This window comes from Parambassis ranga, chromosome 12, assembly GCF_900634625.1.
Source record: "Parambassis ranga chromosome 12, fParRan2.1, whole genome shotgun sequence".
Classification (NCBI taxonomy): domain Eukaryota; kingdom Metazoa; phylum Chordata; class Actinopteri; family Ambassidae; genus Parambassis; species Parambassis ranga.
Window position 1 is genome coordinate 14,389,648 of NC_041032.1, and position 20,670 is coordinate 14,410,317.

General features: G+C 42.5%; 2 protein-coding genes and 1 long non-coding RNA gene across 9 annotated transcripts; 1 reads left to right on the forward strand and 2 right to left on the reverse strand.

The window, feature by feature from the left end:
* The first annotated feature begins 64 nt into the window (after positions 1 to 64).
* dnajc21 (DnaJ heat shock protein family (Hsp40) member C21) lies at positions 65 to 4,316 on the forward strand. 2 transcript variants are annotated; one of them, XM_028418588.1, is made up of 12 exons: positions 65 to 198; positions 482 to 575; positions 741 to 864; positions 1,043 to 1,171; positions 1,285 to 1,589; positions 1,679 to 1,845; positions 1,927 to 2,020; positions 2,249 to 2,434; positions 2,846 to 2,894; positions 2,989 to 3,101; positions 3,675 to 3,762; positions 3,856 to 4,316. In XM_028418588.1, exons 1-12 carry the CDS (start codon positions 102 to 104, stop codon positions 4,015 to 4,017), a joined length of 1,608 nt encoding a protein of 535 aa, XP_028274389.1. In that variant the 5' UTR covers positions 65 to 101; the 3' UTR covers positions 4,018 to 4,316. The 2 variants fall into 2 exon arrangements, with proteins under 2 accessions (XP_028274389.1, XP_028274390.1); XM_028418589.1 differs by having other exon boundaries at positions 2,992 to 3,101.
* LOC114444167 (uncharacterized) lies at positions 1,664 to 5,523 on the reverse strand. Its single transcript, XR_003671524.1, has 6 exons — positions 5,494 to 5,523; positions 4,850 to 4,896; positions 4,475 to 4,510; positions 3,835 to 3,977; positions 2,960 to 3,140; positions 1,664 to 1,802 (listed from the first exon to the last, which is right to left on the reverse strand). It is a non-coding gene; the product is annotated as an uncharacterized LOC114444167 (long non-coding RNA).
* Positions 5,524 to 7,687: 2,164 nt separating this feature from the next.
* On the reverse strand, positions 7,688 to 20,571 carry agxt2 (alanine--glyoxylate aminotransferase 2). 6 transcript variants are annotated; one of them, XR_003671442.1, is made up of 17 exons: positions 20,390 to 20,571; positions 19,453 to 19,541; positions 19,161 to 19,351; positions 18,951 to 19,074; positions 18,776 to 18,870; positions 18,492 to 18,585; positions 18,242 to 18,335; positions 17,749 to 17,849; positions 17,546 to 17,638; positions 17,223 to 17,355; positions 15,950 to 16,038; positions 15,717 to 15,866; positions 14,106 to 14,204; positions 9,970 to 10,067; positions 8,560 to 8,739; positions 8,351 to 8,456; positions 7,688 to 8,245 (listed from the first exon to the last, which is right to left on the reverse strand). XR_003671442.1 is itself a non-coding variant. In XM_028417491.1 (14 exons), exons 1-14 carry the CDS (start codon positions 20,487 to 20,489, stop codon positions 10,050 to 10,052), a joined length of 1,470 nt encoding a protein of 489 aa, XP_028273292.1. In that variant the 5' UTR covers positions 20,490 to 20,571; the 3' UTR covers positions 9,886 to 10,049. The 6 variants fall into 6 exon arrangements, 2 of the variants coding, with proteins under 2 accessions (XP_028273292.1, XP_028273290.1); XR_003671441.1 differs by having other exon boundaries at positions 7,688 to 8,456; XR_003671444.1 differs by having other exon boundaries at positions 7,688 to 8,456; positions 15,710 to 15,866.
* Positions 20,572 to 20,670: the final 99 nt, after the last annotated feature.

Below are 20,670 nucleotides of genomic sequence, written 5' to 3' on the forward strand. Positions count from 1 at the left end.
CTGTCTTGTTGCTAGCATGCTACTGGTAGCTAAATGCTAACGATAGCCTCGCATGGGACAACGCGAACACATTTAGCGCTTTTTCCTACAATTCTGTAACAATGAGGTGTCACTATGAAGTGTTGGGTGTAAAACGAGACGCAGGAGATGACGACTTGAAGAAGGCATATCGCAAATTAGCCCTGAAATGGCATCCAGGTGAGTTGTAGCTGGAACCCTGAACGTGAAGCTGTCAATACCGCACTCCAGGGAAGCAATGTTCTACCATTTGTAGATCAATATAACATAATACTATCAGACGAGTTAAGGCTCAGTCACTGATTTTAATTTGCAGCCATTCGTGTCTTTTAAAGGATTCAGTGTTTCTACCCTTTACACAATCAATAAAGTGTTGTTTAGGTTCAGTCACTGATTTGTTCCCATTCATGGCTGAGTGATTGATTCAATATTCCTGAATGGATGTCCTCTGTATATTTGCCAGATAAAAACTTGGACAATGCTGAGGAGGCGGCGGAGCAGTTCAAGCTGATTCAGGCAGCTTATGATGTCCTGAGTGATCCGCAGGAGCGAGCCTGGTGTGTATATATATTGCTTCATCCCTGCGTTTATGTGTTTCTCACTACCAGCGGGGCACTGATTGCACGGCTCTTAATGTTCCACACCAACCTCGTTTACAAATCATGGAAGTCAAGTATCTTGTTGAGGCTGTATTGATTCCTCTGTCGCTGCCTTTGCGGCAGGTATGACAATCACAGAGATGCTCTATTGAAAGGAGGGCTGAGTGGCGATTATGAGGACGACAGTATTGACCTGCTGCAGTACTTCACCGTGACCTGCTACTCTGGCTACGGGGATGATGAGAAGGTTAGTGTTGTTTGTGGTCAAGCATGCCAGGATTCTGTTACACATTGACAAAAATCTGCTGCATCTAAAATTTAACTGGATTTTTCACCATAAAAGCAGCTTCTGTCCTGAACCCCTGTGGGAGAGGAAATTCCATGAAATTGATTCTTATTTCTCTATCCACTGTTTTTCCCTTTAGGGCTTTTATACAGTTTATAGGAATCTTTTTGAGTCCATTGTTAAGGAGGAGTTGGAGCACACTAAGGTGGATGAAGAGGAGGACGAGGAGTTTCCTGTTTTTGGAGATTCCCAGAGTGATTATGACACTGTAAGCCACATTTAAACACATTGCTCAGGCTAAAATGAACACAGTACTGAAAGAGTACAGACAAACCTCCTCCACGTTTGTGTACTTATTCAGGCTTTATTTGTGTACGACAGGTAGTGCATGTGTTTTACGGCTACTGGCAAAGCTTCTGCACTCGCAAGAATTTTGCCTGGAAGGAGGAATATGATACGAGACAGGCATCCAATCGCTGGGAGAAAAGGGCCATGGAGAAGGAGAACAAGAAGACCAGAGAAAAGGCTCGAAAGGAGCGCAACGACCTGGTACGACAGCTGGTGGCGTTTGTCCGTAAGCGTGACCGCCGTGTGCAAGCCCACAGGAAGCTGGTGGAGGAGCAGAATGCTGAGAAGAGTAAGAAGGTGGAGGAACTGAGACGGAAACAGAAGCTTCAGCAGGCCCAGTGAGTAGAGATTAGATACCTGGGATGATTGATGTGATGATTATTTATTTTCTACATCTTCCTCATACTCTGTTGTTTGTTCATCCAAGACTGGCAGAGGAGTACAAAGAGCAGAGCTGGGCGGCCATGTCTGAGCTCGAGAAGGAGCTCCAGCAGATGGAAGCTCAGTATGGAGAGGAGTTTGGAGATGCGTCTGAGAGCGAGGAGGAAGAGCTGGACGTGGACACACAGGAGAGAAATGGAGATGAGGGAGGAGGTTAGCAAAACTACACAATTGTTATTAAAATGTAGCCAAAGTTCTGTTGTAGAGTTGAGTTTTTTCCTCATGTATTCATAGAAGCAGAGCGGCCTGATGGTGAAGACCTTATAACCGACGATTACGATGATCTGTACTGTCCAGCCTGTGACAAATCCTTCAAATCCGATAAAGCGTGAGTGTCCCAAACACTAAACCTTCCTTCTATCTTCTGATCCCACACGCTAAATTATCATTTAAATACATGCATATTCTGAGTGTGATTTAATTAGCACACAGACCGCTGTTCTAATCTGTGACACTCACAGAAACAGGATGACACGAAGTAGTAACCTGACGGATTGTACAACGTAAACACGTGTTTTCATTTTTACACGTATTTTTTTGTGTTTTACCACTACAGCATGAAAAACCATGAAAAGTCCAAAAAGCATCGGGAGATGGTGGCGTTGCTACGGCAACAGCTGGAGGAAGAAGATGAGTCTCTAGGCTTGAATGTGGATGGAGAGGAGAATGGAAAGGAGGAAGAAGAGGAGGAGGAGGAAGAGGAGGAGGAGGAGGAGGAAGAAGAGGAAAGGCCACGGCAAAAGTATGTCTTATTAAATAATTAAGCATGTGTTAATAGCAAGAAAATACCTAATTTTCAGCAGCGTAATGGGCAGCAGTGGCTCAGTGGTAGAGCAGGGTTGTCCAATAATCGGAAGGTTGGCGGTTCGATCCCAGCTCTGCCCTGCTCTAAAGGCAACATTGCCTCCAGTGCACTCACTGGTGTATGAATGTGTATGAATGAATCAGCGGTGGTCGGAGAGGCCGTAGGCGCACCTTGGCAGCCACGTCTCCGTCAGTCTCCCCCTGGGGAGCTGTGGTTACATCTGTAGTTTACCACTGCCACTCTGTGTGAATGTGGTGTGAATGAATAATGCATCTGTAAAGTGTCCTAGAAAAGCGCTATATAAGTTCGATGTATAATAATAATTTCATCTTTCTGGTTCTTCTGCAGGTTGTCCAAAAAACAAAAGAGGAAAAAGAAACAGCAGAAAGTGCTAAATGTGAGTGACATCTTACTTTTATTGTGTGTGTGTTGGGTTTAATTTAAACGTTTTCTTTAACTTACTTTCCTTTACATGCTCTCCTCCTACACAGCAGAATGCTTCAGAGGACGATGTGAAGGAGATACCAACAACGACCGCCTGTGAGGAAGATGCCCCCGAGAAGGCAGCGGAAAACCCAGATCCTCCACCCACAGACGTCAAAAGGTCAAGGTTCAACCGTGTGAAGCTCTGATTTCTAGAGAACTGTGATGCAATAAAGCCCTATTAGATCCAATTACAGTCAGCTCTCTGAATTTATGTTCTAATAAAGGCAATCTGAGACCGAATGACGAAAGCAGTGTTTCCCAGTGATTACACAGACTGTGGAAAACCTGCCATAGTGTCTCTGTGTGAATTGAACTTTAAACAAGAAATAAAGAAAATGCCTCTAAGTTCAAACACACGGTTTTAGTTCCTGTTTTCGGACAAACAAAGACGGAATTTGCCTGCATATTTAAAAAAAGTTCAAAGATCCTTGATGCAACTTTCAAAGCAGAGGAAACTGGTGTTTTGGAAAAACAGGAACCCCATTTTTTTTTTTTTTTTTTTATCAAAGGCTTTCGAGTCCTTTCATGAGCAGGACATTAAAAAAACACTGCAGTTGATTCCCTGACAGCTGTGATGAGGACAAGCAGGACTCTCACTTAATTGCTGGATTAAATCACAGAGGAGTTTTAAAATGTGACAGCTTGTGCCTTGCTGTTTGATTTTGACTCTGTCGTGTGGTTACCACCTCAGCGGCTCCAATAAGACGAAGGGGAAGAAGGCCGGAGGAAAAGACAAACCAAAGAACGTCAAGGCTCAAACGGCAGAGCAGCTTCCTGCGGTTTGTACAATGTCCTCACACAGTTTCACGCTAATTTAATGTGATTTATACTGTCAATATTAAACTACTTACCCCCCTGGTTTTTTCCTGCAGAAGGAAGTAATCCTCTGCTGTGTCACCTGCAACCACGAGTTCCCCACGCGAAACAAGCTGTTTGACCATCTGAAGACGAGCGGCCATGCTTCCGCGCTCTCTGCAGGCGCTCCTCACAGCGCCTCAAACAAGAGCAAGAAAGACAAGAGGAAGAACAGATAGCACAAATTCACCTGGAAGAGTCTGACTCAGCAGAGGCACGATGAAGAGATCTAACATGAACTGCTCCTGCTGACTGACAGCTGTATCATCATTTAAACAGAGACCAATTATGACTTCCGGCATGGAATAAAAACTTCTTCTTTCTTTCTCCATAACTTATGACAGTCTCTTCTCATGCAGGATGTGTAGAGAACACATGTATTTGTACTGTTTCTGGAATTGTCTCTCCTTGTTCTTCACAAAGAGCTCTGCGGTGGTATTACTAATAAAGGTGATGCTGCACGTTAGTATTTATACAACCTTGGACTCTTTTATGTTTTTCAATTAAATTAGGAATAATACGTTTTTTTTTTTCTGATGAGTGAGTCACTGAAATGGCAGCGTACCTATTATAAAGTCCAGAGAAAACTGTTAACAGTTTGAATGTACTAAAAAGACAAAAAACAGAAGTATTAACCTGCTCATTTTTGTCCATTTTATGTGGGTGAAGTGCCTAAAGTGAAGAGAAGATGAGAGTGGTACACAATTTCCATAAAGACAAGTACTCACGTCAAGTCAGAGCAGGCACTTGTGAATATTGGCGGCCGGATAAATGGTCAGGGAAGTCACATTCACTGCAAATTATTCATGTGAAAGGTGTGTGTAAAGTGCTGTAATGTCAAACTAATTATTCATTTCATAATTTTCAAGTTTTTTTTCTTTTAATAATAGCGAGTTGTGACATTGACATTTTGATTGCACTGAATAGACGTAGAAATATCCTTGCTGGAGATGTGAGGATGTGAGTTTCTCACAGTCGGTCAAAGCAAGCCGCTGGATGAAGTATTAGTACCTGTCTCTGTACGTCTTCAGAGGTGTCACTCCATCGTCTCAGCTGACCTGTGGGTTACAGGGAAGATGTGAAAGGATGGACAGGTGACGCCACATTCAGTAACAACACGAGGCTTTTCTCTTCTTACATGTTCTGTCTTCATCACAGAACAGTATGGGCACCATCCACCTGCCTACAGTGCATCCAAGCAACAAAGCTCTTATGCTTAATGGATGCTGGCAAGGTCAATTTGTGCGCTAACATGTACATAGGAACCAGTGTAAGCAGCTGCATGTAAGTAAATTCCAGGCTAATAGCTGCAACAGAGGCATGTGTAATGAGTCCTCCTCAAGGTCAGCCTGTGGCTCTTTCAATAAAAGAGTGAATGGTGCTTTTTTTAGTTATTGATGCTACTGTCCTCTTCGCTAATGGAGATATGAGTTTAGAGTACGGCAGCATTGATGAATGAATTCACATTCCCTACAATGGCAGCTGGACACATGTTAAACTAAAAATACAGAAAATTAATGGACTGCTGCTAAATCTGCTGGTTTAACACATTTATGTCTGTGAAGTGGTTAAATGCTGTATGAATGACAAACTGCAGCTCCATCATTATCACAACTTCAGGGACATTCAAATACATACGCAGGGAGTACAAATACCTGGGAATGTACTTGGACCACAAACTGGACTGGAGTAAGAACGTGGACACTGTTTACAGGAAGGGCCGGAGTCGCCTCTACTTTCTGAAGCAGCTGAGGTCCTTCAACATCTGCAGGACGATGCTGAGGATGTCCTCTGAGTCTGTGGTGGCCAGTGCCATCATTGTGTGCTGGTGTCTGCTGGGGCAGCAGTCTGAGGGTGAGGGACATAAACATAAGACTCAACAGAATCATCAGGAAGGGCGGCCATGTTGTGGGAGAGGACCTGGACCCAAAATAAAGACCATACTGGACTGTCCCTCTCACCCGCTCCACACTGTGCTGACCAGCTACAGGAGCTCGTTAAGCAACAGACTCCGACTCCCACGATGCACCACTGAGAGACACAGGAAGTCATTCCTGCCTGTCAATCAAACTACTGAACTCTGAACTGTAACAGTCACTCAGACACTGCACATTCATACTGGTACATTCATGCATGATATTTATTATATATTTCAATTTATCTTTGATTTCTATTGTCTGTAAGAAAAAATAATTTCCCCTCGGGGATAAATAAAGTACACTCAACAAAAATATAAACGCAACACTTTTGTTTTTGCTCCCATGTTTCATGAGATGGACTTGAAGATCTAAACTTCATTCCAGATACACAATATTACCATTCCTCTCAAACATTGTTCACAAATCTGTCTAAATGTGTGATAGTGAGCACTTCTGCTTTGCTGAGATAATCCATCCCACCTCACAGGTGTGCCACATCAAGATGCTGATCTGACATCATGATTAGTGCACAGGTGTACCTCAAACTGCCCACAATAAAAGGCCACCCTGAAATGTGCATTTTGTTTCTGCTTTATTGGCGGTCTGGGGACTCAGAACCAGTCAGTATCTGGTGTGACCACCATTTGCCTCATGCAGTGCAACACATCTTCTTCGCATAGAGTTTATCAGATTGTCTATTGTGGCCTGTGGAATGTTGGTCCACTCCTCTTCAATGGCTGTGCGAAGTTGCTGGATATTAGTGGGAACTGGTGCACGCTGTCGTATACGCCGGTCAAGCACATCCCAAACATGTTCAATGGGTGACATGTCCGGTGAGTATGCTGGCCATGCAAGAACTGGGACATTTTCAGCTTCCAAGAATTGTGTACAGATCCTTGCAACATTGGGCCGTGCATTATCTTGCTGAAACATGAGGTGATGTTCATGGATGTATGGCACAACAATGGGCCTCAGGATCTCATCACGGTATCTCTGTGCATTCAAAATGCCATCAATAAAATGCACCTGTGTTCTTCGTCCATAACAGATGCCTGCCCATACCATGACCCCACCACTACCTTGGGCCACTCGATCCACAACATTGACATCAGCAAAGCGCTCACCCACACGACGCCACACACGCTGTCTGCCATCTGCCCTGAACAATGTAAACCGAGATTCATCCGTGAAGAGAACACCTCTCCAACGCGCTAGACGCCATCGAATGTGAGCATTTGCCCACTCAAGTCTGTTACGGCGACGATCTGGAGTCAGGTTAAGACCCTGATGAGGACGACGAGCATGCAGTTGAGCTTCCCTGAGACGGTTTCTGACAGTTTGTGCAGAAATTGTTTGGTTATGCAAACCAATTGTTTCAGCAGCTGTCTGAGTGGCTGGTCTCAGACGATCTCGGAGGTGAACCTGCTGGATGTGGAGGTCCTGGGCTGGTGTGGTTACTCGTGGTCTGCGGTTGTGAGGCCGGTTGGATGTACTGCCATATTCTCTGAAACGCCTTTGGAGACGGCTTATGGTGGAGAAATGAACATTCAATGCACGAGCAACAGATCTGGTTGACATTCCTGCTGTCAGCATGCCAATTGCACGCTCCCTCAATGCTTGTGGCATCTGTGGCATTTTGCTGTGAGACAAAACTGCACATTTCAGGGTGGCCTTTTATTGTGGGCAGTTTGAGGTACACCTGTGCACTAATCATGATGTCAGATCAGCATCTTGATGTGGCACACCTGTGAGGTGGGATGGATTATCTCAGCAAAGCAGAAGTGCTCACTATCACACATTTAGACAGATTTGTGAACAATGTTTGAGAGGAATGGTAATATTGTGTGTCTGGAATGAAGTTTAGATCTTCAAGTCCATCTCATGAAACATGGGAGCAAAAACAAAAGTGTTGCGTTTATATTTTTGTTGAGTGTAATTCTGATCCAATCCATCCAATTTTACAGAAAAAAAACAGTGCAGTCATATATAAATATGACAAAAGGACGAATTCTGTAATTTAAAGTGCATTAAGCTCCGTCAGCCACTGTAGAATCCAAACTTACCACTCTGGAGGAAATGAGGCTTAAGAACGAGCGGCCTCTCTCTTGTTATGTTGTTGCCAGTTGATGAAGGGGGGCCAGACCTTCCTGGTAAGTACATTCAAGGGTGCTATTTCAATTAGAAAAGATGTTGCTACACTGAAATCAATGGCACTTACCGGACTCATTACACAGAGGATGTTTCATTATCCTTGTTTGACTGTGACATGACAAAGGTTTGTTGAGAAAAAAAATATGTATTTGTAGCATGAATGTTATGTACAACTGCGTCATTATCTGAAGTGCTTTGTAGTTTTTCCCATGTATTTATGGGCTGACCATTAGCAGCAATTTGGTGGTTAGTGGGTTGCTTAAGGACCCTTCAACCAGTGTGCATGCCTGAAGATGGAAGGACAAACCTCCTCTTGTAGGCTGCTGAATCGAGCGTACTGTGTGCATGAAGAAGAAGAACAACAAAAAAAGGCTGTTTTGACAAAGTATGTGTAAGAAACAACATGAGCCCCAGCACATATTTTACATTTATACAAAACTACCATGGTTTGGAAGAACTAAGTGAAAATGGATAATGTCCTCCGGCACCACCTGATGATCTCTAACGGCACACACAGAGGAAGGAAGTAGCAATTATTTGGCTCACACCTGAAAAAAAAACAAAAAAAAAACAAAAACAAGCTGACACCTTCACTCTGCTGCTGCTGCAAATTCAAATTCGTCAGACTGCAGGTGTCACAGGTGAAGGTACCAGTGTGACTTCAAAGCTGCAACAGCTTCCTGCAGGGTTTGTGAACGATGTGGTTCAGCGCTATGGCAACCAGCTTCCTCCGAGCATCCACTCATAGTGGAGTGCATCTGGACCTTGTGGCGTTGAGATGTGCACACAGTGAGCTGGAGGTGGGACACCCACTCCTGCCATGTTGTGATCCTGTGTGAATAGTTCAATCAAACATAACAAATCTGATTTAACGCTGTGATTGTCTGTTCACCCAGCTGTGTCCCTCCGTGCCCTGTGAGCAGATCTATATCTGCCTAAGGGGAATATTGCAAACTCAATTACAATCAAGATGCAAACCCAATTAAAACACACACACACACACACACACCAGGGGACTGTGTGTGTAAAAGCCTTGTAAGACTCATATCTTCAAATAGTGCTAAAAGCCGAATTTTGCTGTAGAATCACTGGTTATCATGTTTATTCATTCATATTATGTCAGTGCAGTGTCCTGTCCTTGTACCTGATTATGTTATTATTACAAGTTGCCTGCATGGAGCTGAGCCATCAGTAGCACAGGGACATTTTCTTCTGTCACACATTTCACTTGAATAAGGAAACAGGCCAGCTGAGGCGCCTTTCAGTTCGTGTGTCAAAATAAACGAAGAAATGATAAAACTGTTGAATCATGTTTGCTGTTAATTTCAGCTGCCAGTGATCTTTATTTAACATAATGACACATTCAGAGGCCACAGATAGAGGTGTCCTTGTGGGTCTTATCAGTCTTTTCTGCGCGGGAAGGAGAAGCCTGTCTTCCTGTCATTATCAGTAAGGTTGGGATTTCAGGGTCATGAATTAGTATTGTTATTGACAGGGCGCATGGGAGCGGGCTGCCCGGCCAGGCAGCACCTTTCCCGGGCAGCAGGGAGCAGTCAGTGTCCCTCTCCCTGTCCATATTGCTTTAACTCCTGCCCGGGCCAGGGACAGGGAGAGGGACGATCATTGCTCCCTGCTGCCCGGGGAGACATATGCGTCCTGGCCGGCCACCCTGCTCCCCTGCGCTCTTGGAGCTGCACCGTGCTCCAGAACATCTCCCCAGAGAGGGACACTGACTGCTCCCTGCTGCCCGGGAAAGGTGCTCCCTGGTCGGGCAGCCCGCTCCCATGCGCCCTGTCAATAACGATACTAATTCGTGGCCACAACTTAGTATTTCGTGTGCACGTTATACATATTTCGTGGTCACGATTTATTTATTTTTTTACCATGTCAGAGGGGCTCTGTAGTTCTTTGATACATGCTGCTACTTAATCTTTATGTCTCCAAAGAGCAGCCTTCATTTTAATGCTCATATGTGCTGCAATATGACCCCCAAAACTGAATCCCCAGCCTTTTGTGTAACTTAATAACATCTTAAAGCTATTACAGAACCTCTCTTCTTACCTTTCAGATGCAAAAAGACATGCATGGGAAGCCTGTGGGGCCTTCTTCTTCTTCCTGTGACTGATAATCATATCAAATCACTACTGCATTTCAGAAATCTGAAACAAAGCAGAACATGTTCATTATGATTGTACCTTTGATCATATTCTGTCCGATCCGATTGGTTCGTCACATTAACAGAGGAAACACATGCTTCCTGTGTTTTTTTTTAAGACTATACATGCTGGAAAATGTATCAGGAGAGATGGCAAAATCTGCTGATCACACACACACACATTTCATTTGATGTAGTGGCCTCAGTCACTGTATGTGAATAGTGATGAATGAAGTGTTTGTCCTGTTGCCTGAAATAACACAGTCAACATAAACATCTCTCCCCACGGGTCCTTGAGATAAAAAGCAGATAAACATTGTTATGCCTGCAATGGTTTAAGACACAACACAGGGAGAACCACGCGGCAAATGGTGTACAAGGTTGAGATATATACTGTATGATTGATAGTAAAAAGGGCCTAGAAGGCTCCAGCCTTCCAGGTCAGGGTGGCACCGGGTCACACCAGCAGCAGCCAGAGAGAGAGAGAGAGAGAGAGCCAAAACAACCTGAACCAGACACTGCTAGTTGTTCTACTACTACTGGATGCTATGAACTGTGTTTGACCCCAAGCTGTTTAAGTACCTGAGAATGAAAAATGAGACATGAAAATGATTCCTTGATCAGTTTGAACAACCTTCAAAACACCAAAAGTTGCAATGAATGAAGTCAAAGCTGGACTGCGATGGAAAACCTGCAGGATACAGGAGGTTCTGCTCCAACAGCTGTTTGGACTGAGGAAGGAAACGCCTCATTATCACCTAAATCAGATACTGAGGACACCAGACCAGCTGACTTTACATACACTGAGGAATCATCTGATTTCCAGCCAGCCTTATCAAGCTTGCTCTTTGTTCCACTTGTCTCACGACTGAATTTACAGGATCAGGAACAAATCCCGGAGATGTATTAGAACGGGACCTGAAACGTTCTTTTTGTGGACCCTTTCTAGGCACATGACCAACTGCGGCACCACTAGCATGTCTTAAGACATATTCATCAGCCATAACTACAGGCTGTTTTAACTTTCTTCTCATTTATGTAAACAGCAACATGCGCCCGGCAAAGAACTCTTAAACTGTTCCACTACAATCAGGTCGTTTTCAACCTCAGAGGCAGAACACCAGCCTGTAAAACGAGACGATATATCTGGAGCAAAGTCAACATAAGTCGGCCATTGTGTTTCTTTCCTTCTGTCTGTAGATGAGATGAGGTCCAGGCTAACTTTACTTTACTGCCTGTTTCTGCTCTGAATGATCTGACCCATTTTCCATCCTCTTCATTGATTCTAAGTGTTTGGGATTTTGTAAATACACAATGGCACTACACTAATTGATACGCTTGAGTGTTTTTCACTGGATACTCTTGAGACATGGGACATTGTGGCTCATCTACAGGCAGCAGCACTAAGAGGCCTCCTCATGTATGTGTGAGGGAGGAGGCGGTGAAGTTCTTCCTGAAGTGTTTGGTAAGTATTATATTAGTGAACAAAAACAACTTAACTCACTTAATATCAGTGTGAAATATGACCTTAAAACCCAAATTACATTCTAGTCCTTTACTTCTAATCAAACCAGCTAATTATTACCGTTTAGGAATGGACATTTTTGTTCATTTTTTCCTCCATATAACGGACAGCTGCCCTTGCAGGACTGTTTTTAACATTGTGGAAGAAGAAGACATCTGAGCTGCTTGTTAAAGTGAGAAAAACACCAGGCAGAAAGGATGAGATGGTCTGTGGTCAGCACCTGCAGAACCTCTGCTTTATAGGGGCTGTCTTGATCATTGCCTCTCATTTCCACAGAACCTCTCTTCTTACCTGCATAAGATGCTTAAATGCATGCATGGGAAGCCTGTGGGGCCTTCTGCATAATAAGCTGCAGCTCCAATGTGAAATTGTCTTTTCACTTCATAACCCACAACATTTTCTCACCAAATCATATCACCATTGTAATTCACAAATCTGAAACAAAACAGAAAGCTGCTTATGATTGTACCTTTGATCATATTAAAAAGTGACACAGCAAAAAAAAAAAAAAAAAAGGGCTGAGTCGGCAACCGGGTCATCCAGGTCAGTGATACACGCACATTGCTCTGGTTATACTGGTTACATATCTGCTGATGGACAGCTCATTTGATGGGGTGGAGTGGAGTGTTTGTCCTGATGCCAGAAACTTACATGGTCAACTTAAACATCTTTCTTTACGGTCCTTGAGATAAAAACCAAATAAACATAAACAGATCGGTCAACCGATCATGTCTCCATGGTAATGCACCACATTCAAGGTAAAACAGATCACTGTCATGTTCAAACACAGCAGCAGCTTACTCCAGGTTTGATACCATGTGCAGTGACACTTGTCTAGACACCGACTTCCAGCCTAAAACAGATGTGCTAAGTAGCTGAGGTACTTAACCCACGTTGGAAGAAGAACTACACATCCAGGTGCTGTATTAGGCCGTTGCTCTGGTTCTGGTGCTGCCCTCACACACACACCGTGAAGAAACCATTGCATAAAAATGTTGATTTATTTCATGTTACGTTTTATTTCTTGTTCCTTTTAGGACACACTGCGTGAATTCCATCTTTTCTTATCTTTGGCAGATGATGCGTCTCCCTCCCATGGTGGCTCATCCATCACACTTCTGTTAGTGCATCTACTAAGTTTTAGTTTGCACTTGAGTCTGTGTGAAGCACAAGGTCCAGTCTTTGGAGTCATGCTTGCTGTAAGATTGCACGCTTTTTTTTGGCAACTAAAGTCTCTTAGGTAGGTGGCATTATGTTTAACAGTGATCACACTGGCTGCTCTCATCACATTGAAATGCAGCAAACAGTATGAAGAGGCCACAACAGTCAACTAATATTATAGTCCGACAAGTGTCAAGGCAAAGCAACAAGACATTCACACACTTGATTGTGCCGGTGAACAGTCAGGGGTTCTTGCACATCAATGTTTGTTGTGGTGAAAATTTGACATTTTTCCTGTTATTTCAAGGCGACGTGTTATCCAGAGAGAGGCGGTAATTGATCCACCGGTTGCTTTTAATGTTCCTGATTAAAAACCACAGACGGTGTTGTATTCAGGGCAGTGTGACCGATATAATAATCGCAAACACTGTAGTTATACATAATCAGCAGCAAAGCATGTTTTATCATTAGTGAGGTTAGTTAGGTGTCAGCAGCATAATTACAGCACAGTGTAGGATTAGTTTTTTTTTTTTAAATCTAATGGCTATGCAAATTCAATAAGAGAGGTAGTCTTCTATGAAAAGTCATGATGATTAATGCTGACATTTTCACAGTTTAAAATCTGAACAGTGCGATCCCCTGCCGGGCGACTTTCCACGTTCGGTCCTCGACACACGTTCATCTTTTTTCCATGTAGTTGTGGATGGACTTGTTAAAGACCGCGAGGAAAAAATCGGCATCTTCCTTTGTGATGCACATGGGGGGTTTGATGCGGAAAGTCTTAAATGATGAAAAAAAAAGAACAACAGGAATTTAAAGGATTGTTATGTTTCTAAGAAAAACTATTAAGGGTAAATACGGTAAGTGCCTCTTGGAGTTATGAGTCACCCCTGGAATTTGTTTGGCATGACTTTGCTAAGTTCATTTTGTTTCTGTGCTCAGCTTGATTAAAAGGTAATTCCAGGGGAGATGTTAAAAGAACAATTCAAGAGGAAATGTTTATAAATGCAGTCATTTTTGTGTCCTCTTACCCAATTAACAGGTAACTTCTACAGTAATAATTATCACTAAGCAGCTAAAACACAAAATACCTGCAGCATTGTACTTTCTAGAGCCAATAAAAGCCGTCTGTAGTATGTGCATTCCTTGTTGGGTGAAACATGCAGAGCAGAGCTTACAGGCAGAAATTACCCAAAATGGTCCGACTGAAAGACTCATCCATCAAATGACCAAAAAAAGTGTTTTTGAAGGAACTAACAAAACAAAATGAATCTTTGCTAATGCAAATGGAAGAGGCGGAATATAAAATGGAATGTAAACAGGCATGTTTAACTTGGTGGTGGTGGGTGCTGTTACCTGTCCGTAAACTCCCCCTTTGCCTATCAGGACTCCCATGTCCTTCACATCCTCGAAGATCTCAACCATTGCTTCAGCAGGAAGCGGCTCTCTGCTGGCCTGCAGATGGCAGAGAATAAGACAGAGGTTGGATGTTACAGTAACAAAAACAAAATGACTGGTGCTATGTGAGCACTGTCCTGCTCAGTGGTGGAAAGTAACTAAGTATTTGTACTTCATTACTGTACTTAAGTATTTTTTTATGTATTTATACTTTACTTAAGTAAAAATAATACTGCATACTTATCTGTACTTTCTCCTCCACTACCTTTCTACAGTGTTTGTTCCATGTGATGAACACAGTGCTGGACTGATGTGAGGTCAGACTCTGCATGGAGGTGGTGTCACGCTGCCAGCTGTGTTTCTATAAGGAGCCTCAGTCATGATGCCGGTGCTCTGGCTCAGTTAGCTAACTAGTTAGCTGCTGTCTGCTAACACAGGTCCATCCATTAATGTCTGATGAACATGAATCATAACATGAATCTACAGCAGGAACACTGACACAGTAAACATGCTGAATGCCTGTTTGTTATCAGCAGCCTCTCTGTTCACTTGATGCCCACAGCCTGCCTCATGACACACAGACCTGTCCATAGCTGCTTCTGGACTGAACATGTACATTAACTACACATGGTCCATTTTCATTTGAGATGATTTCTTTGATTATTTTAACCTGTTCAGATTCTTTGCAATGGAAATCAATAATATATATTCAGTGTGCGAGTACTTTTACTTAAGTACATTTAAATATAAGTACCTAAGACCTTTACTTAAGTAGGATTGTTGATGTAGCACTTCTACTTTTACTTGAGTATATATTTTGCTGGGTAATTGTACTTTTACTTAAGTACCAAGCCTCAGTACTTCCTCCACCACTGGTCCTGCTGCAAGCGTCCAATAATTGTGCCCTGACCTCTAATTGCTGACTGGTGGCTTGAGAGTGTGTGTGAGTCCGACTTGAAGGGCTACAATTTCCTGGCTTATTATACCAAATGGCTAAGACTTAGGCAATTTAAGCACTTTTTCATAATTTGAACTGAACTTTTGTAACACAAAAAAATGGTCCTTTCATAAGATTTTTCAGCATGAAGCACTTTTTTTTAAATACCTTGTCGTCCAGTGTTAATAAGAACCTTTCCTCTCTGTGTGTGTTGGTAGGTTAACTGTGATGTCAAGTGTGCATTTTTGAGACATGTCTCTTTTTTTTCTTCCCTGCATCTCATTGTATCTCAGCATCAAGCCCCACACTCTGACATTGAAGTTGCACACATGGTACAGATTTGTGATCAAATGTGTCAAACACAGTGGAAAATATTAATTGCCAAGTGGCGCTCCATCAAAAAATAATTTATTGCCAAGACTGTGATGGCGTTCTTGCTTTTACGGGCTCTTTTTAAACATTAAACTTCCGACAGAGGTACGTGCAGTCTGTTCACAATTGCAGTTGCAGCTAATGGTTAACTGGGGCACTGCTGAACCATGGCCCCAGGAGGCGACAGTGCAGAGTAGACACACACACACACGTTATACAAGCATGTGAGGAGAGGTGAGCGTCTGTTCCAAACCTGATACCTTGTCTTTGACCATTTCCACACCGATCATCAGGCCTTTTCCGCGGACATCGCCAACGATCTCATACTTGTCCCTGAGTTTTGCCAGTTCTGTCATCAAGTAGGTGCCCACATGAAGACTGATCTGCTGCGTGCCTTCCTCTCTAATAACCTGTAAAGAAATATATTATTATAATAAAAAAATTAAATCTGTGTGATTGGTGATTAGTGTAGTAAAGGTTGAAGTGTTCTTACATCAAGCACCGATGAAGCAACAGCACACGCAACAGGATTTCCTCCGAAGGTGTTGAAGTGAACTCCTTTGGCGAACGAGGCGGCAATTTCTGGAAAAAAAAAACACACAAATTAACAAGCTCACACCTCCAACCGCTGCAGAGTCATATTAAAAACCTCCAACCAAAAGCACATGCAGTACAAATGATTCATGATTTCCAGGTTTCTGTACCTGTAAAACTATGAAGGATTTCAGGGTGACGTGACATGAAAAAACAAGAAGCAAGAGTTGAGAGGGCACTATGGCAACCAGCTGTTTTGACAAACAATACCCAGTGATTGCACATCCACGGGGCTATGATGAGGATATAAGGACATTTTTATAGTGAGCAGCAACACATTAGATGTGCTCAAAGATATAGAAAAGGCCATTAACAGCCGAGGGGATGGCTGAGAGAGCTTCGGCTATTTGTTATTTCCTATATTACTCTCACCGGTCTCCAGCGGTGTTGTACTGATGGGAGTGATTGCACATCACAATCAATTCACATCTTTCAAATACTCAAAGCCACTACTGATGTTTCGTCTTTCAGATTTGGCAGAGAGCCTGGGTGAGTCACAGCCTGGGAATCAGCCATTCCATCTGCCCACACACTATACTGTATAATTCCTGCCTACCATCAGAACCTGCTTAAAATGGTTTACAAAATAAAATGAGAAAACTGCCTCAGTTAACTGTACTTCATTATGTATAATTGCTAATACTGCGTCCAAATTATTGTCACAGGAAGATTATAAAGCTGTGTGAGTCACTGCTCCCTGGGAAACCAGCGGTCACCATCTTGCCAATTTAGAATAGCTGCTGTGAGGCTCTACGCATCAAGTTGCATCACTCATATGTGGATAATTACCGGCGTCTCACTTCATCACATGCTAGAACAATAATGAACTCATTCAAGTTCGACTTTTGCAAAACCAATTACTTTGATGGGAAGCTTCAGAGGAGGAAGAGGAGGACTCACAAACCATGGCAGAAGTGTGAAGAAGCAGTGGGCGGAGTCTCCATCTTTGTTTACAATCGATGGTCAGGACACAGAGACCTTTACCTGAATCCAATCAGTTCATTCTTCAAAGTGAAATGTGTGTTTACAAGAAAGGGATGGACGGACCATCAACCCATAAACGAAATGACGAATGACAAATATTACATGATGCACCCTCCTTTTTTTTTTAGATTAACTTATGCAAACAGGTGTATAAACACTGGTACTTATGTCTTGAAGTATTATCTTACCAGGTGTTGTTACAACAGCTCCCATTGGGAATCCATTACCAATGCCCTTTGCCATTGTAACCATATCAGGAACAACGTCATGACCTTGGAAACCCCAAAAGTGGCTTCCTGTTCGCCCGAACCCAGTCTGGACCTGCCAGGTCATTTTTAAAATTAAATTCAGGAAGGTCAAAGACAACACTGCAGTCCAGTGATGTTTAAGCATGCTTGAAGTCTTTCTCTCTTAAGGGTAAATAGTTATTTTGATGGTTGAAATATTGTATAAGTGCTCAACGCCTGTGTTAAGTGTTATCTGTGTAGGAATGAAAAGAGTTTAATCTCACTTCATCAGCGATGCAGAGTCCTCCTCGCTCTCTTACGAGTTTGTAAGCCTCCTTGAGGTAGTTTTTAGGGTACTGCACAGCTCCTCCTACTCCCTGTATAAACCAGACACATTCACACCCCACAGTAACATCTTAACTTTCACAAATCTTCATCACAATGAACATGAGAAATGATGACAAAGACAAAAAAAAGTCTCTTTTACCTGGATTGGCTCTCCAAAGAAAGCAGCAACTCTACTTGGAACACTGGTAGCAAATGTCTCTTTGAGCTGTCCAATGTAGTGCTCATTGGCCATGCAATGACCTGTGAGAAAAAGTTAAAAAAATCTAAAGAAGCAATGATCAAATTATATATTTAAAGCTTCATATGCTTATATTGTCCATTAAGTATATGCTTGTGGCTGACCATGTTGATGTAATATGTTCCTGCACTGTTGCTGTTGATTGTTTTGTGTAAAAACTAGTGTAGATATCACGCATTTCCTGGTATTTTCCTAAGCAAAGACACAGGTATGTTATTAAGGTTAAAAGGTTGAAGGGAGTCAATGATCGACAGTGGGAGACTTTGAACGCTGGTCAGTGCTAGAGAAAAACCCTGTGTGTGCAGCAAAGAACAAACTGTTTAAAAAAAAACTAGACTAATATTGTTGTTCCTTGTTCATGAGAACATGTGTGTGTGTGTGTTTGTTTGTGTACCTTCCGCACAGCTACACTCTCTGATGGTCTGCACAGGAGAATCCCTGCAGTGACTTCCTCCCCACGGGCCTCGGAACACATCAGGACACATGGTCTGTTTGTTGGACAGAAATCAAGTCACCTGGGTGAACCCGACAGCAGCTGCTGTCTACAAAGGACTACAAAGCTATCATGAAACACTGGGTGGAAGTGTATTTCAAGAATCTATAGAATCCATACAATGGATTGTGAGTGGCACCACAATACACACATTTGTGCATCCTAAACCATTGGCGATGGGGTACTTGTATGCTGCGTTCGACGTGAGACCCATGGTCTGTGGGCTGCCACCATGATATGAGCCTCTAGAGAGAAAATAAAAAGAATTATTTACAACTTTACAGAGACCTTAATCAAGCTGCTGAGTAGAAACTAGAGGTAGTTTCTTTAAACTGTGCCTCTTTTCTCTGTGTCTGAAAAGTTTGTTAACAGAGAAGGAACTTGTCAAACCACTAAAAACAGAACACTTATGATAAAAAAAAGAAAAACTTGGACCTGAAAGTGATTATATCATAGTTGCCTGTGTGAAGCCGAGCCATCAGCATCGCCAGGTCATTGGCTTCTGAGCCACTGTTGGTTAGGTACACCACCTAGGCAGAGGGAAAGCATTTTAATCACAGCCTAACAGCCTTTCCCCCCAGGCGTTCAGTATAAAAATACACCATCATACCTTCAAAGGATCTGGGAGGTAGGAAGCCAGTTTCTCACAATACTCATGCAATGTGGGATAGACATAGATGTTAGTTGTATGCCACAGTTTTTTCAGCTGCTGTTCTGCAGCTGCTGTTACTTTCCTGTGATTACAGATGTCAGAATTTCAATGCTAATGAGCATTAATTTAAAAAAACAAAACAAATACTGTGTACTGTGTTGACCTTACGGATGGCAGTGGCCCACACTGACAGTAGCCACACCAGCAAACAAATCAAGATATCGCCTCCCATCCACATCCCACAGCCACTGCATGTGTCCCTGGTGGATGAACACCGGATTCTTATAAGAGGTAACCTTCATGGTCATGGGGTTGCAATTTTGTTTACGGATCTCCATCATCCGCTCTTTAGACATGCCCTGGACAAAAACAAATATGTTTCTTCATTGCATACCACAACATTGATGAATTTGTGGTGGTTTTTATTAAAAAACAAAATTGTGCAGTGTTCTGCTCTTACCTTATACTCCTCTGGAATGAATTGGCATGGTGGCATCTCTGGCAGGTCTGTGTGGGGATATTTAAAAGCTGATTTCTGACATAAAGCACCTGTGAAACAAATGTGATTGCAGATCAGATACAGAGTTGGAAGAGGCAGATCACAGCTTGGCATTGACATTTCTGTGACATTTTGTAGCCATTCTTGCAACAAGCTGCCAGTGACATATGACTCAGAAGAAGTGATATCTTATTTTCATTAGTAATCAAAGTAAAAATTAGGTAAAAAATTACACATGCTTTTGATGTGTCTGTTGGTTTTACAGGTAACATCATTAAAATAGTAGTAGTTGACATTCAGATAACCTTAGGTCTCACATTGTGCAACATATGATAAATCAATGCAGAAATGAAGACATCACATTTGATGCAGCTGTCAAGTAAGGTGACATTTTAAAGATGTCTAGTGATATGTTTGTTGTTGGTCTTATTTCATTTATGTAAACTGCTGTAACATGGACGGACACCAGGTCAGTTTAAATAACACAAATATGACTATTTAGAGTGTGTAAAATGAACATTTAAATCTGATTATAAATACCAACAGTAGTGGTTGTTTTTTGTCACAATAATGTAATAATAATTTTCAAAACAATATATATGGCACATTGCAGAGTTATGGCTTTATTCATGTTTCTTTTCGGATAATTTTGGGCTAAATCTAAAAAAAAAAAAGTTAGCTAGCAGTTACAGAAAGTTACATTAGCATGCTAAAGTGCTTTGCTAAATTAAAATATAACGGTAATAAACTAAAGCTATTAAACACCTGTTTATTGCCTTAGTGTGCAACACACAAAGCCTATCTTGAACATACTCTCAGTTTGCACAAGCAGCACAAAACAAACAACTACTAACTAGCTAGCTAGCCGTGGATTTTGCTCATCTCCATGGTAACTCACCACTTGCCAAGTGGAGTTTAGCCCAAGTGGGCCAAGAGCGGGACTGCTGTCCTGTTAAAAACGCACAGCGGCCACTCAGACAGGGTAAAACTTTATACATGTTGAGCACACAAGTGTCTCAGTTCTTCCAGCGTTAAAACACTCAGCAGCAACAAGCAGCAGCGCCAAAGAACCTTTGACACATAAATAGTGAGTTTGTAAAGGGGCGGGGACAGTGAGCTCTGATTGCACCAGAGTTACGCCGCCCCCATGACGTCAAACTACGTACGCGTCAACAGCGA